At 38.1% G+C, this 16,602-nt stretch overlaps 1 protein-coding gene across 13 annotated transcripts in view; it reads right to left on the reverse strand.

Moving 5' to 3' along the window:
* WDR20 (WD repeat domain 20) overlaps window positions 1–16,602 on the reverse strand; it is a 55,730-nt gene that overhangs the window by 19,627 nt on the left and 19,501 nt on the right. For 6 of the 13 annotated variants that reach the window (XR_008431635.1, XR_008431633.1, XR_008431634.1 and 3 more), the window contains exons 2-4: window positions 8,111–8,293; window positions 2,100–3,377; window positions 305–371 (exon numbers count right to left, since the gene is read on the reverse strand). The exons of 1 other annotated variant lie outside the window; for it this stretch is intronic. Coding sequence is in view for 4 of the 12 variants with exons in the window: in XM_053946601.1 (XP_053802576.1) it covers window positions 2,100–3,377; window positions 8,111–8,293 (1,461 nt within the window). In the remaining 8 variants the exon portion in view is untranslated. The remainder of the gene's footprint in view (window positions 1–304; window positions 372–2,099; window positions 3,378–8,110; window positions 8,294–16,602) is intronic. 6 more of the 13 variants (XR_008431630.1, XM_053946601.1, XM_053946599.1 and 3 more) reach the window with 3 other exon arrangements.

Consider the following 16,602-nt stretch of genomic DNA (forward strand, 5'->3'; position numbering starts at 1 on the left):
CATCACCATGAGTGTTTTATACTTTGACAATTCTCATTAAATAAAATTAAGTGCTTTCCTATAAACAAAAAAGATGCTCATAACGTCCTTCTGGCACAAGTATTTTCCTAATAAAGCCCTGTAAACATGCCACCAAAATTTAGTTTTTACCAGCAGAGTGAGCTCACTAGAAATGCAAGTGAAATCAGAAAAACAAATTAATTTGTAAATTTCTAAGTAAATACATCCTAAAGAATATGGCATTTACATCAGTGTGCAATATATTAATTTTGAAAGTGATAACTTCAGCATGAAAATTACTTACCTGTAGTTAAAGTTTTCCATATTGGCCAATACATAAATCCTGATTTTTGGTACTGCATACTTTATCTCTGAAATATTTGAAATGTCATATTCCAAATCAAAGTCAATACACAAAAATATTTAAGTTATACTCAGTCTAACAAAACCCACCTCAGCCACTGAAAAATAAATGTGACAGTGTAGTGTTTAATAGTATTCAAAGGAGTTTTAGAAGAAAAAGAAAATGCAGCTCACAATAGCAATCTGAGGCACTGCTGTAATTAATAAGATGTGAAGTGCGCTGAGTCACAAAAGCATAATTGCTTTAATACTTTCATTTTGAGCAAACATTTTAAATAATTTAGTGTTTAAGGGAGTGCTTTTTTTTCTTTTTTAAATTAATGCTGGATTTGTAGTTCTCAGGCAAAAAAAATATTTTTAGGTAACACCCTCCTCCCTTCTCCCATAAAGGGGTTTTCAATTTTAAGTTTTAGATTCAATCTTTAAATATGCATTAAGATGCATAACAGACACAGATTTTAACACATACGTATGTTGTGACAAATTTTATAAGATCTCGAGCCTACATTATACAAACAATTTTAAGAAAAAAAATGAGTTTTACTTACAAGTTTGTAATAATGAAGATGTGGTATCTAAATATATACAGTACCTCTACTTCAAAAGTCAGATTTATGAACCAAATGTTTAAAATCTAACAAACAACAGATTTTCATTTAAGTTGCTCAACATAGCATTATTCAGGTATTACCAGATCATTTCTCTCACTTCAGGTGATAATCTACATCCCTTTTCAGAAATTTTCTCCAAAAATAATGGTCCTTTTTCTCAAATCAACTCTGGAAATGTTTTCATAGCTGTATTCCTTTGAACTGTTGCTGGCAAGCAGAGCTATTGTAGCACAAAGTACTTTTTAATGTAAGAATCACCACATTTAGCTTCAGTCAAAATTTAGCTATTTATACATTGGACAGAAGAAAAAAAATATTATAGGTGTTCAAGTGCATCAACAACAGGAGTGAAAACTAGTAATAGACTAATGTAAGTTCAGCTGATGGAACAGGTGCCATCAAAAACACGAGCTTGTAGTGGTTGAACTGCCTTAACAAACCTGACAGGAACAGAACACTGAAACTACTGAGAGCTTGCAGGATTTTTCCTAACTTAAATACATAAATCAAAACCTGGCTATAATTAGAGTTCCTTGATAATACTGATTCACAATTTAAGAGCATAAACTACAGTCAGTACAGGGCTCACAAATCTGTGCATAAAATGGCTGATGTTTTCATAAGAAATGGTTTCACATTAATGGCAGGCCACCACAGAAAAGTATGGAGGAATAAAACACTTTGGTTTTCACTTTTTCAGAGGCTCACGTTTCTCATTAGACTTAGAAGCAGCAGCTTTTCATAAGCTACTCTCATTGGGAGTGCTTATCTTTTAGAAAACATTAGAAGGATTATGATTATTTTAGTGTTTGACAGGTTTTACTTCAATTTTACATAAATAGCTTTCACCATATTGTGGTTATGCTTAAGTATAAGAACACTGATCAATAGTTTAGATGCACAGTATTTATTTCTTCTGCTGGAAGGCAACTATATTTAATAATTGTATCCAAGACACTTCAAATCATTCAGAAATATGGCATGCAGTATCCAAAAGTATGGCTCTGAGGATATTTTTTTACATTAAGCATAAAGAAATTTTATATTCAACATTCATTATATTTCAAGAAAACTATCTATTCAGAGTTCTAGCTCTTTGATGCAGCATTAAGGATTAAAACTTACCACTTTACCAGGCCTTGCCCATGTGCAAATAAATCCCTCCTGACAAGCAGTGACTATACAGTCTTCAAGAAAAATTAACACAGTCAGTCTTTCATGTGCTATCTTTTTACAGATAAGAGGCTCTAACAAGGGAACATCTTCCATTCGGGGACAGAGAGGTGTTCCCAAAGTTTTAGCTGGGTCCGTTTTGGTTTTAGTAACTAGGTTCAGTTTGTCACTGCTCTTGCTAGATATATGTCCCATGCTATGGTTTCTCTTGTGATCTTTCTCATGGTGTCTTTCCTTCCGATCGTGTAGCGATAAGGTTGCAAATTTACTAACGCCAGAAGCAATGGCACCATCCATGACACTGCTTTTACTGCCAGCATTTGAGACTGCAGAGTGTGGAAGGCTGTTTGACCGTGGAAGAGGAGGGGGTACAGAGTTTCCAGGTGTTGTGATACTGTTTCCATTACTTCCTGGGTTAGTTCCACTACTTCCTGCAGGTGGACTTGTGGCATTCATGACATTTGTATGTGTCCTTGCTCTTGAGAGAGGTTGGTGGGGGAAGAGGATATCTTCTGTAAGATCCCACAAACAGAGCTGTGTGTCCTGGCCTACTGAACCAAATCTATACGTAACACTTACTGGACGACTGTCTGTAGAGTTCCTTTTGGATAGTCTAGATTGCGTGCTATTTGCTCGATCTCTGCCAAAATGAAGGTCTTGGAAATCCTCATCACTTCCGCTAAATTCCATCGGGTCACTCTCTTCTACGCTAGTGGTATACGGATCAAACGCAACGACACTGACCCACGATTTATGTCCGTGGCCTCTCGCTATAACTCGACAGTCCACGAAGGACCAAACTGTTACCAAGTCATCCTCTCCTCCTGTCACTATGTATTTCCCATCAGGGCTCCAACACACACACAGCAGTCCTCCAAAGTAGCTTTTCATTGTACCATGCAATTCCACTGAATCAAAGTTAAACACGCGAAGAAAACCATCCTGGCTCACACACGCCAAGAACTTCCCATCGGGGGAAAAGGCAAATTCATTCAGGGCACCCTCACCTACTGTCCATTTAAGCAGAGGGTTTCTTGTGGATTTACTCTTGCAAGTATGCACTGCAAAACTCTCTCCTTGTTTAAGTAGCTGGTAGTGCGGGGCTGTGGTACCACAAGTGTGCTCCACGTTATACAAGTACATATTGCCACTGGAATGAGCTACTAGGAAAAGGCTTTCCGAACCTGGTACCCATTTTACACAGGTTACTCGGGACTTGTCTATTAGTCTCTGTGAAAAACAAAGAAGATACACATCAGAAACTCTGAAAATTAAAGTTTTCATGATTAACTATAAATCTGAGCTTTCTGGGGGATGAGGAGCAATACTTAAATAAAGTGAATTTAACTTTATAGACTGGAACTATGTTAGTTACTGTATTTGCAAAAACCCATCAGGCAATAAAGAGGGAATTATTTTCAGACAAAGTGCTTTCAAAGGTTATTATTATGAGCCAGTCACATTCCAAAAAGACCATACTTCAGTCGAGCCAATCTGTTATGAATCTAAAGGCAGTGTTCTTTGGTTTACTTTTTCCTGTGTAGGTTGAAGAGCATGAGAAGGAAACAAGAAAACATTGAATACACTAAAGGGAAAAAAGGCAGTTACTCATCTGTATTATACAGCAAACAGGTTACAAATCAACAACAGTAAATTTAGGCTCTGACTTTATCTGAAATCACAAATAAAATCCAACCTCTGAAAAAAAAAAAAAAACCTAGCAGCTTTTACTGATTCAGGGAGCAAAGGCTGCATACACAGTGACCCTATTATCATGTGGCTAGAAAGTCAGTAGATAAATGCAATTCACAGGGTACCACAAACTTTTCACTTTGGAATCCCCAACCTCCAATTATTTTTCTTTCAATAGCCAAGGACCTGTCAATACCCTGTTACCATTTGATTAAGCACGTTCCTTTAAAACAAAATGTTTTAATAGAGTTCATCATTGCAAAAGAATGCACACGTATTAAACATTCCTGGTCATAATGTCTTCAATGCTCTAAGAACTGAGAGGTAAAGTTTGACTCCTTTGACTACTGTAGTTCTGGTGAACTTCCACAACTTACCATGTTTTCCATGGCACCACTCAGCTGCAACTTGCAGACAAGTAATTCTTTACAAGCACATTCAAGACTTGGATTTGGCATATTGATTGTAAGCAGAAAGAAGAGCTGAGCTACACAAAAAGCAAGAGTGCAAATATAAAGAGCCTAAGGAATACCAGAACAAATTGCAAAAGCCCTAAAAACGAAGAAGAAGCCCCCCGCCCAAACCTTGCTATGCTGTTTATCACTCACAAGAAAAACAAACTAATGGATAACACATCAACTGTTATCTGTTGTGGAACTGTCACTAGAAAGCTGCACCTGGCCAGCACCTAGCCTTTAGATTACACTTCCACTGCTGTCAACCTCGGTATAAAACCAGAAAGTCTCTCTCCTGTAATTTCTCATTGGTTAAAATAGCCATGGTATATTTGAGAGCTGAGAGATGTAACTAAATATGGCAAAATTCCTTCAAATGGAGTAGCTTCAAAATAATACAGTCTATGATTCTGTTGTGATAGTTTAACTAATTTGTCGTATATTCACTGATATACATCATGCAGATCTCAATAATGATAGTATCAGAAACATTAGACAGAAAGTTACCTGGCACACACTAGGAGAACATGGGCAGGGAACACCAGCCCAGCTGGTTTCCTGTAGGCACCAGTCTTCTCATTGCCAATATGGTGACAAAAGTAAAATTTCTTGCTCTCTACTAAAGCAGCTCAATCTGACATACAACCTCTACTCCTAAGAGCACCTGCTCAACTTTTCTACCAGAAATGGCACTTTATGTCCATAACCACACTGGCCTACATGTTCCTAAATACTGCAGAGAAACTCTGCAAACCCAATCTTTACTTCAAGGAGGCTGTGGAAAACAGAAGATTACAATTTGCAATGAGAACAGATCAGCTCAGGGAGACAAGATGCAGAGAGACTCTAATCTGACATGTACAGTGACTACAATGCATCCCCTTCTCAAGATAAAAACTCTGAAGTTATGACTTCTAGGAGTTTTAAAAGCTTTCAGCTGGGTTCACAAAGTTCTGCAGCACAACAAAGCCCAACCTGCAGTCAGTAGGAGCAGCAGATTCATTACAAGAATGGTCTGAATGCAGTATCAGCACATCAGTGAGGGATGTGAGATAAAGAGCTTATGTTCAGTTTGATGGAAGAATAGTAAGTGAAGAAGCTTCACTCACCAGGCAGAAACACTTGCCAAGATTATCTTGGTCATGTTTTGAAGAACTTGAAGGGACAAAATTACAGGCACAGGCCACAAATGACTGAAAAATCTGAGGTAGTCAAAGAATATGTGTTAAGATCTTACACAGCTTTGGCAAAGATATAGGACAAGTTTATTAGGAAAAAAATGCAGCTCAAGGCTTCAGTTTAAATTAAAAAAGGATTTACAAGTAAGATGAAAAAGCACTGGCTAATTTGATAATAACCAATTACCACCTGGAAACAAATGAATCTGTGAGGTATATTTGACTGGTTTGGGCAGTAAGAAAATATCACTGGTTTAATTCTGACACAGCTGGAAGGAGTACCACTGTGGATACAGATGGATTTATGTAGGCAGCCTCAAGCCGCACAGTATCTATCACTCACCTCAGCCTTTCAAGTCCCTATAATCCTCTATATTAACAGAATTTAAGAAAAAAATAGTAACAAGTTAAGACTATGCTAGGGCTATTGCATTTTATGCTCAACATAACCTACCATAACAGGTTGATTTATTTCATGTATCATATATATTCTGATTGCTCTTCCACAGCTGATAGTCAAAGCAGAGCTTTGGGCTACCTCAAGCACCAAATTACTCACAGGACAGGTGGTGAATTCTATTACCTCTAGCATGAGTGCTGATCTGTAGAACATTTAATACTCATTCAGACCACCTTATGCCTACAGTTATTCCTAAAGACTATCTAAACTCAAAATATATTCAAAATCCAATAGGTAACTTCATCTTGAAAAAAATGAACTGGTTCAAACATCAGTGCTCACTAATGTTTCTCTGAAAGGGGCTTAAAATACAAGCCAGAACTTACAAACACATCTAGGGCAAACTTCAATACTGTAATTGACAGAATAAAAACATATTTCAGTTTTAGCATTGGTTGTAACTGCAGATAAGGTGAGCGTAGGAAACAAGAATTTCTCATTTAACTGTAGCCTACTGTGTGTAGTTTTGGTAGGACTGAGCAAATCCTTACATCAGCTTGATAGAAGAGAGATCACCTCATTTAAATTTCCACCAAACTGTCAAAGGGCATATTTCCATCACACTCAAGTAATCTGACAATAGCACAGACAAAAAGCAATACTGGCTGATGGAAGTGGCTTCAGTGCTTCCAGCATTTGGGGAATACCACAGGAACTATTCAGCCTGCAATACAGCTCTGCACTGTAGTCACCAGATAGTAAACACCTGGAAACGTGCACTGGGCCTGGATATAAGCATTCCATCAGAAGTTTTTCTCAAAGGAACTATAGCTCACCTACAGAAGTGGGAACTACTCTGTGATATGAAACCAGCTTTTTAGAGTACGTCTGCTACCCTTCTTAACACTTACAGTATTATCGTACAAGAATAAATAAGACACTTTTTGTGGGGGGTGGGAGCGGGTGGTAGGACAATGCTAAAATTAACACTTCAACTACTTATACAGAGGTTTTTACCAACAGACAAAAGATTTGTTAAAAGATTCTCCAGCACTATTTCCCACTCAACACAAGCAGAGACAGAGCAGTTGGGACAGGCCAGGTAGGAAGAAAAACGCCCCTCTTCCGATCTACATGTAGCTACTTTTAGAAAGCTGAGGAGGAATTAGATATAATTATACAACATCCCCAGTGAGAACAATATTTCAATCTTCTTTGCACAAGGAAGGAGGAAGGCAACACATCTCTCTGAGGTGGGAAAGGTATACTTGGAAAGCTGAGCAAGGTTTAATTTAATCTGTAAAGTTCTAATCCAGATGTGAAATTTCAAAAAAGAAAAGAAGAACAAGCAAACCAACCAAGAGACCTGCAAACCTCTCTACAGAACTGAATTTAAACAAAAAAGGAGCAGAAGAACAATCCCAAGAAGAAAATCATCTCCCCCAAACCACCCAAATACCCAGAGCTTATCCTCTGCAGAAAATACTGTCACAAGTCATCCCAGTTACTGGATTTCTTTCCTTATTAGCATCTGGACAGTTACTGCTCTAAGAATGTCAATGCTACCAGATACTCAGAGCCAGTGGTCCTGTAACTTGGCATCAGTGCCCCCCATAGAACTCCTTCTATCTTCCCTTACTGCATGGCATAAGAAAAAGCAGATGGAGAGTTTCCTTCTGAACATCACATGGCCAAGACATCATAAACCCTCCACATTTCTGTGCACTCAGCTTTATTTCCTACTCTTATCCAAGCAAGCCTTTAGGAATACTTGATACAGGCAGTTTCTGCTGTAATGTCCCAACCATAAAAATGTGTATTTTTAACTTATTTAATATTTTGACTATAAAATATGAGTTAAATAGCAGCTTAAAATTTTCTTCTTCATTGGCAATCAGAAGCCTCAGAAACAACTGAATTCAGAGCACACACAGCAGCATTTAGACTTGCAGACCTTATTTCCATCTGTAAACTGTCCTCAACTCTAGTTATAGTATTACCCAAAACAAGAAAATCCTAATTTTTAATCTTAAACCCCACAAGATGCCTTTATCTTTCCACAATGAATAACATTTTTATGTAAGTACTCCAAAGCCAATGGAACAGCTGAAAAACAAAGACAGTGACTGAACAATATGCTACACAGGCAAATGGAGCCACATCTACTGAACTTTGAAAATCTAGGAACTTCAATATCACAGATACATTGCATGCAACAATATTAAGATTTCTACTTACTTCCTCATTAAATAATTTGCTAGTTTCTTTTTTAATAGGGTCTATAAGTTGGACCTGGCCTGCAGAGAAGCCCACTAGAAGAGACACACTTTCTGCTGTGGCTGTTAAGTGATTGAAGTCATGGCATGTAGGCTGTGTTCCTTTGTATATCCTTTTGTCTATTGGTTTACTCAAGTCCGCAGCCTGCAAAGAGAGCAAACAGAATTCAGACAGTTTATCACAGTATGTGCACATAACCACATCTGTTTGAAAACAATATTCATACCACACAACAATTTATGCAGTCACAAAACCCTGCTTTAAAAAGCAGCTCTGCATTTATGAGACATCTGAGATGTTATCAAAATGTTTCTCACTTTATATTAAGCAAGTATACAAACTACACCTGCCCTTGCCTTTGCACCTACAGCATGTGACAAACCAATGACAACCATTCCGTAGCACAAAGGCTCCAGTGAGTCCTCAAGATACCAGAAGGCTTCTCCTGCCACAAGAGCCATCAGAGACACGAGGTATAGTCTACTTTTCTAGTAGCACTTTCCCAGTATTGAGTACAACCAATTTTGCATTAAAAATACCATATTCTCAACCACATAATTCTTCAACTGTAAGTCTATCCTTCAACAACAGGCAAACAAATGATACTGTTCTTCATAATCACAAAAAATGATCAACCAGCTCCAAAGAGAGCATTTTCTAGGAACAGTGATTCAAGATACTGATACTGTGATTATAAAATACATTTTACACCAGTGAGCTACAAAGTAATTTGCTTCTGAAAACAAAACTCAAATATAGCTCAGACAAAACTGAGGAATTTCAATATAAACAAATTAAGATCTAGCACTAAGTGTCAGAAGAATCAAAAGGAACAGAAAAGCAATTTAAAATGCTCCCTCACTTGTGTCAACAGTGTTTATCCCCATATCACTTCTGAACAGACAACTAAATCTTTCATCATCCAGAGATTAAACCCCACACATTTAATATGCAAGATCATACATCAGGTTCAACCTTGTTTTTTAACCTCCCTATTTACTAGGTTCAGAGTCAGTAATTAGAAAGCTGCAGGTACTCAACAATGTTACAGGCCAATGTTACAGATGTAGCTGTGATTTGGGGCTCAGATTCTAATTTTGATATATACTTTTTCAGTATATTTAGTCAGAGGAAATCAGGCCAGCAATAAAAGAGAAAGTAAACAAGCTTCACATAAAATAGAATTGCTCCAGAGCATTAAACATTGGAGGACAAGGACTGAAGAGCAGCAGATCTTTGGTATTCATAAAGCTACACAGAGAGAAACCAGACTTGTCAGTAGGGAAAAATCCTAACCAGCTACACAGGTGAGCCATTTCCAAGGCAAATTTAACTACAGGATATGCATGACAAGCATTTATATACAACAATATTAAAGCTGCACTTATGTTTTGCAGCATATATTATAAACCAGTTTATTCAGGTGCACAGTCTCCTAGTTAAGAACTCCAAAATGAGATGATGTATTACAATTTCTAAAGTCAGCAGACTAAAAAGTCATTCCCCAGAGTCCAGAGATCCATTTTAAGCTGAAAGAGAGTATTACGAATACCTCTTCAAGGAGAAATTAAATAGAATACTAGTTCTACTGGGAGATGGCAGGATAACGTGCATGCCTGCCACAAAGCATTCACCAGCTCACAGGCTGATGTAAATCTGTGATTTGAAGTTGAAAGATCAAATCCTAAAGGTCTTGTAATTACATCTTAGACTGCGGAACATTCCCTTGTTCTGTATCACTATAAACAAGTGGTGGTGAGAGAGAACTCTCAGAATTGGAGTAGCATTTCTATCTGGAAGAGCAAGCTACACAACCACATAGCCATGCCCCAAATAAAGCAGAATTAAAGCAAACCTATGAGACTCGAAGTTCTCTCCTCTGGACAGAAGTTGCAGCAGGACTCAATGCCTAAGAACAAAGATCCATTCTAAAGTAAATACGACTTAGCCTGAATCTTGCTGAATGACCAGAGAACCAAAGACTGCCCCAGCCAGCAGAGGATACAGGCATTACCACCTTCTGAATCCTCATTGTCCCTTTAAGCAGCAAAGAATCAATAGGTGGTTATGTTCAAACTATACTTGCTCTTTTGTCTGGGTGAGATTTTACATCACTAGCTTTTGTTTTTATTGCCCAACAACTTTGGTTGTGACAAGTTCCCCATCTCATGAAATTGTGTGGTAACAGACCTAGCAACACATGAAATTCTGATAAATTAAATCTAAGCACAGACTTCACTGTGCTTATTCTAGCTGTTCTCTGGGAACCAGATGGCAGTGAGAATCTGTCTGAACTTAAATGAAGTATAAATAAACTAATTCAACCCAGAATTAACCAGGCTTCTACTGACAGGGATGCCTCGCCTTTTATTTACATGCAGCTACTGCTTTCAGTTACAGCACAGTTGTCTCATGGAGATAAATCAAATCTACAAGCACTAAAGTGCTGCTTTGGTCTAGATCTCTCTTAACTGAAAGAGAGTAGAATCAATGGGCACAGGAACCAGGAGATATTTTCTTTATTTCTTCATGAAGGTTGCTATTGGATTTTGCTAAGAACAAGAAAAGTGCTTACTCATAAAATTCAATCACACATGGGGACTCAGTGTTTCATCAGCTCACCACTTAGTCCATTTGCTATTTTGTGAAAGATGTGATTCTCAGAGAAAAGCTTTTACATGATATCTTGTCCATAAAAAACTGTCAAATCCTAGGATCTGCCACTCTTTACTGAACAAGGTGTTATGAACTGCCCCCCACTTAGAAGTGGTGATGTACTTTGAAAAAAACCCAGAAAAACCTTGAGATTAAGTGTTGCCAGTCATGGAGATTAAAAGCACAGGAGCAGACACCTTCACCACAGCAGCTGGCAGCAAGCTATTTGCACACTTCCTGTCCCAATGCCTTTAAAATTATCTTCTGAAAAACATTCAGCACTATTCCAGCCTGTCCACTCTGAGAAACTTCCTCAATTGTGGATGGTTCATGATGAGAGCAATACTTTCAGTAATCACAACTGAAAGCAGAATGGGGCAGCTGATGCAAGGCAAGGAATACCAAGAGCATCCTTACCTGTGCAAGCCTTGAAGTACATCAGCTAATCAAGGCTCTGAGACTGGCACCTTGGCCAACTGATATCTGTGCTAAAAGACTGTCCCTTCCAATATACAGAGGTACTGTACCCCCTGGGCAAAGAGCCAAGGAATAACAGGTTTTGGGCAACAACAGGAACCTCACACACCTGTATAAAGCCAGTGACAGAGCTGAACAAAATTGCTGTAACTTGGGCATCAACAGCTTCCAAGTCCTGTCTCTGAAGAGGTTAAAACTCTACCTTAAGAGAACCTCACACTTGCTCACAGAAGAAAAACTGAATGTTTAGGTTTGTGTGATGAAATCATACTCTAGAAATAAAACATGAACCATGTAACTGTTTGGAGGACTTCCTATTCTTATTTAGTTAACTCTCACAACGCACTGTTTTAACAAAACTACTCCCACTCTGCTGGGGAGGGAGGGAGGGAAAAAAAAAAAATCTAACAGTCTAACAGTAGCCCATTCACCCTGGACTCATGACTTCCAGTAAAAGGGCAGTCAAATGGAACATATTAATCACAGCTTTAACTACATAAACATTAAGAAAAAAATGGCAGGAAAAAACCCAACAAAAAAACAGTTGCCTTAGTCTGAAGCAAATTTTAAGTATTCAGATTCTGATGTCTGAAATATCTGATTAGAATGTGCATCAATGACCTTGGTTCTGTAGCTATGTGTAATTCTAAGGTCAAAGCCAAAGATTAATATCTATCCAAGATTTATTTTATTGATCCAAGACTTAGAGGTTTCATAATAAGATTGCCTAAACAGTGAATCACATTATTTTAAGTCAGCGTTTAATCACACTCCTTGACAGATATTATTTCTTCCAGTATCTTTTCTTTTCCTAACTTAAATTTGCAGCTTTCTGCAAATTTTACTTGAATGAAATGTGCCATAGACATTGGAATTCTTTCCAAGCTGAAAACATTGCCAGGATATTAAATTAATTACTTTATTAATTTATTCCAGGTAATTTCAATTCTACTCATGAAAAGGCTTCTGTTACATACTTAATAGTATTTAATATTACATTTGCCAAGAGACTGGCTTTCAATGGGTCATAGCTGTAAGTGAGATTGAGACAGAATAGTGAAGCATTTAATAAAAATTTTACTGCCAAAAACTCCTCTTAAGAAAATCTCTCTTGTCCAGAGAATTAATTGATCTTGAACAGATTACAGATTGGCTATGTAGGTACAGCTCTAGTGCACAATGAAAGAGAAGACACACAGAACCAAGACAATGTACTTTTGAAAACAGTTTTCTCAGTGTTTCTGGAGCTTGGAATTTGTAACTGACTACCTGTAACTTGCTAGCTCTTCCACACCTTGCTGTCCAGGGATTTAATGGTCCCTGGTCTAGAAACAGAATAATTTGAGAAAGCTGTGCTTAATGTGCTTAATGCTTGTGTCATAATGCTGTACAGGTAGCAGAAGAAATCAACTCTTAGAATTATTACTAAGTGAATTTCTTTGAACTTCACAGATGCTCTTTAAAACTTGGCTGAAAAAGAGGCAAGGCAACCCTTGCTGGAGCCCTCTGCTTTACACAATCTCCTGTGAATAAGACAGAACCCTCCCTGACTTGCTCACTGCATTAGCAAGGACAGGGAAAACTAAACTTGTTTATTCCTCCTCCATGTCTGTGCTGGTCTCCTCCTTCCTGCAGAGCTAGCCAAAGGACAGGGACCACTGAGGAACACAAGAAAGCGGGGCTACCCCAAGCAATTCTGTAGAATTTTCTGGCCAACTCCATTCCTTGTTTCTGTACACAAGTTTCTGACAGAAATACCAGCGTCAATACTTCACATTCTACTTTATTACCACAGGAGTGGACTTCCAGATTTTTTTGTTTTATAGCCCAAATACAGATCACTTAATACTAGCAACAGAATAATTTGTAGTTACATCACTGTTGTTTCAAGCTGATCTGATCTCACAGCTGACCCTGCTTGGGGCAGGTTAGACTGGAGACTCTCAGAGGTTCCTTCCCACCCGAACAGCCCTGGAATCCTAAGCTTAGGATCAATCAAAACAGCAGCAACAGGGCCACTCCCAGCTTACTTAACAGGTCTGGTTTGCATCTTAAAGGAAATTCAGGAAGCAAAAAAACTCCAGGAACAAGTTGGTTGTCTTTCCCTATAAAGACCACTGATGTAGGGCAAAAGTTCTGCTTAGTTTATATAAAATACACAACAGAAAGTCCAAGCAACACTTCCTGCAAGTACAAAGCCCTAACAAAACACTCTTCAGTGCAGCTGACAGTGCCACAGCCTGTCAGGAGCAAACTGCCTGCTACAAATATAACTGCACCTAAGCTGACAGACTGCTGATTTGGCTTTCTCGGCAGAAAGTTTAAAGTCTGCCAAGAACTCACATCATCTCTTCAGATACACAAAGCTTTCAGGTAGTGTACAGGTCAACACGTGTTCACTTCAGAAGGCCCCCCCAAAAACTTAAAACAGTTTAAAAGCTCCTCAGCTTTCATTTAGAAACCAAAAAGAAAGAAAGAAAAAAAAAAGGTAAAAATTCTCATCAGGATTCAATAAAAAGGCAGTACACAATCACCATTTGTGAAGTTGTCCTATTTATAGCCACAATATGTTTCTTAAATGTAAAGATAGTTTCTTAAATAAACGAGAGCTGCTTTTTCCATACCTGAGTGATGTGCTTAGTTTCAAGGGTTGCATAATAGGTGCTGTGTGTGTACACAGAGTAGTTTTAAATGCCTCCTGAGCCTTGCAAAGCCATTAATGCCAAGGAAATTTTAGGTCTTTATATTGCATTCAACGTACTTCCTTTATATTGAAGTCACATTTCTAAACTTCAATAAAAATATTATTTTTAGTTTTCCATTTCAAATTTGGCTGATCTTCTAACTCCATCAACTGAAGCATCAATAGCTTGCCACTCACAATACTGTTCTTCATAAATGGGTTCCTGTATCTTTGCAGAAGGTTTTTTATAAGTTACAAAGCACTTGATTAAATGCTGAACAGGAACACTTAAGGCATGTGACAGTTTCTAGGATACTCTGTAAGAACAGCTCTGCTAGTAAAACAGGGACACCAAGTAATTTTATTTAACCTAATTTTTTTTCAAGTGTTCCACACAATTCATCTATAACAAAGTCTTAAAGATCAATTTTGTACAAAGCTGCTTGCAAATTTGGGAAGCTACTTCATATTCTTCTCCCTTCTAGATTTAATTCCCACTTGGGGTCATACAAGACATACATGACTTTTGAAAGGAGAAAAACATTACTTAACAAGATTTAAGCATTTATTCATACAGCAGACAAGTGTGACCACCTACATTTAGAGAAAAGCTCTAGACCAGATAACTGGACATAAATCCACATTTAGGCAGAGATCAGTGCAGTTTTCTGAAGGATCCAATAAAATAATCATATTCTGTTTCCAGAAGAATTACTCTAAGCACTCCAACGGAGCAAAGAGCACGCACTGGTTTGAAATAAATCTATGTCATATTAACGGAACCGATGCTTATATAATTGACAAGATCAAGAAAGTAGATGTGAACACCATAAAGAATGCACATAAACGACTGTTTGATTTACAGCTTATCATAACAACGTTAACTCCATTTTAGTAAGGCCATAAACCAAAATGTTTCTGTGGTTACAGTATAGATCAGAACATTCTTTTGGAAGTTGTCTAAGCTGAAAGCATGAGACTAGCAATAACCCTAGAAAAAGTAGATATTTTTATTTCTAAGAAGTGTTCTAAACCTCAGAACAGCAGACTAAAAAAAAATTGTTTGCAAGACCCCATTCACTTCACAGGTGTATACAGCATCAACTTACTCTTTATTTATAAGACTGAACAAATGCCACTAAAACAGTACAGGAATATTAACACACTTGAACTACTGCAGGCCAAGGAGGCTAAGGGAAGTTGAAACAAGGTTTTGAACCCCTCCACACAAAAATCCCTCTGTCTTCTGAGCACAGAATGCTGCTGCTGCCTCCACCTGTCATAACCCAAGAGGTCTGAAGTCCCTGAAACTGTTCCTTTAGAAACTGAACGCATCTTCAATTCAAGGTGTTACTCACTTGGTTCAACTTCCACCCATGCTGAAAACTTGCTTCTTTAGAGTGGAAGACCAAAACACACAACTTGTGACAGTGCTGTCCAAAGAGCCAAGTCAGACCCAAATTGCTCTAATGAACTGACTGTGACACAGCTCTCCAGAGCACGTCCTGGTCAGTCCTGACAAGTTCTGAGAGCTTAGCATCTCCAAAAAAACCCAACAGCCTGCCCACTCCAGAGTTGACCAGAAGCACTTCAAGCAACTCCAGCATCTTCAGCTGCACTATAATCACACTACTAAAGCTTCAGGCAAGCGACAGGACACTGTAACTTTTCAAAAGGTGTTTGTTTCTCCATATTTAACCAAGTAAATTTTTTATTACACCTGCAGAAGAAAACCTGCTCCCTTTGCTCACTAAAAGGACTTGAATTACACACTTTGCACAACACTGCTTTACTATGAGATAGAAAGAATATATGAGCTTTAACTTCTCTCACCCTCTAAACAATCCCTCAGAAACCCATGCTGAAGAAGAGCTAACAAAAGGTATTTCACAGTTCCTTTTGCAAAGTTCTCCTCATCGTGGATACCCATGCTGAAGAAGAGCTAACAAAAGGTATTCCACAGTTCCTTTTGCAAAGTTCTCCTCATCGTGGATACCAGTTAATGACATGATCAACTCAGATAAAAATTGAGACTATGATTCCAGTGTTATGCATTTGGTCACACTAAATCTGTAAACAGGCTAATTAAACAACTCTGAATAAAGTCACTGTATCACACATTCCCAACAGACATGAACTGAATTAGATGTTCTATTTTGGTTTAAGCAATTACTTGCCTTTGTTTTATTAGGAAGAAGGGAGAAGAAGCTCTGATATCAGCATTATTGTCTCTTCCCAGTGCCTGGTCTGCAGAACTTTGGCTCTACTGTAACTCAGCTTGCTGGATAAAAACCTCTCCAGCAGAACCCTGATTCAGAATCACGTATATTGTGCATGTGATGCAGACACCTTCCTCCTCTTCTCCCCCTACTCAGCTCTTTTTAAGGACATATGTAAGAAAGATATCTCACTGTGCAGTTTTAAGTTCAAAATAATGATCTCTCGGGGTATTTATAAACCATGGGTGACAGGTCACATTTTTACACTGGTCTCCCCCTCATTGGCTTAACAATTAAGACACTGATTTAACAAGTCATAGCACAGACATACTTCATAATCATGGACTCCAAAGTGGACTTTTTTTTGCCAGGACTTTTTACTCCAGTACCATTTCTTGAACAGTGGGCAGATATATGTT

This window comes from Vidua chalybeata, chromosome 6 (assembly GCF_026979565.1).
Source record: "Vidua chalybeata isolate OUT-0048 chromosome 6, bVidCha1 merged haplotype, whole genome shotgun sequence".
NCBI classification, from domain to species: Eukaryota; Metazoa; Chordata; class Aves; order Passeriformes; family Viduidae; genus Vidua; species Vidua chalybeata.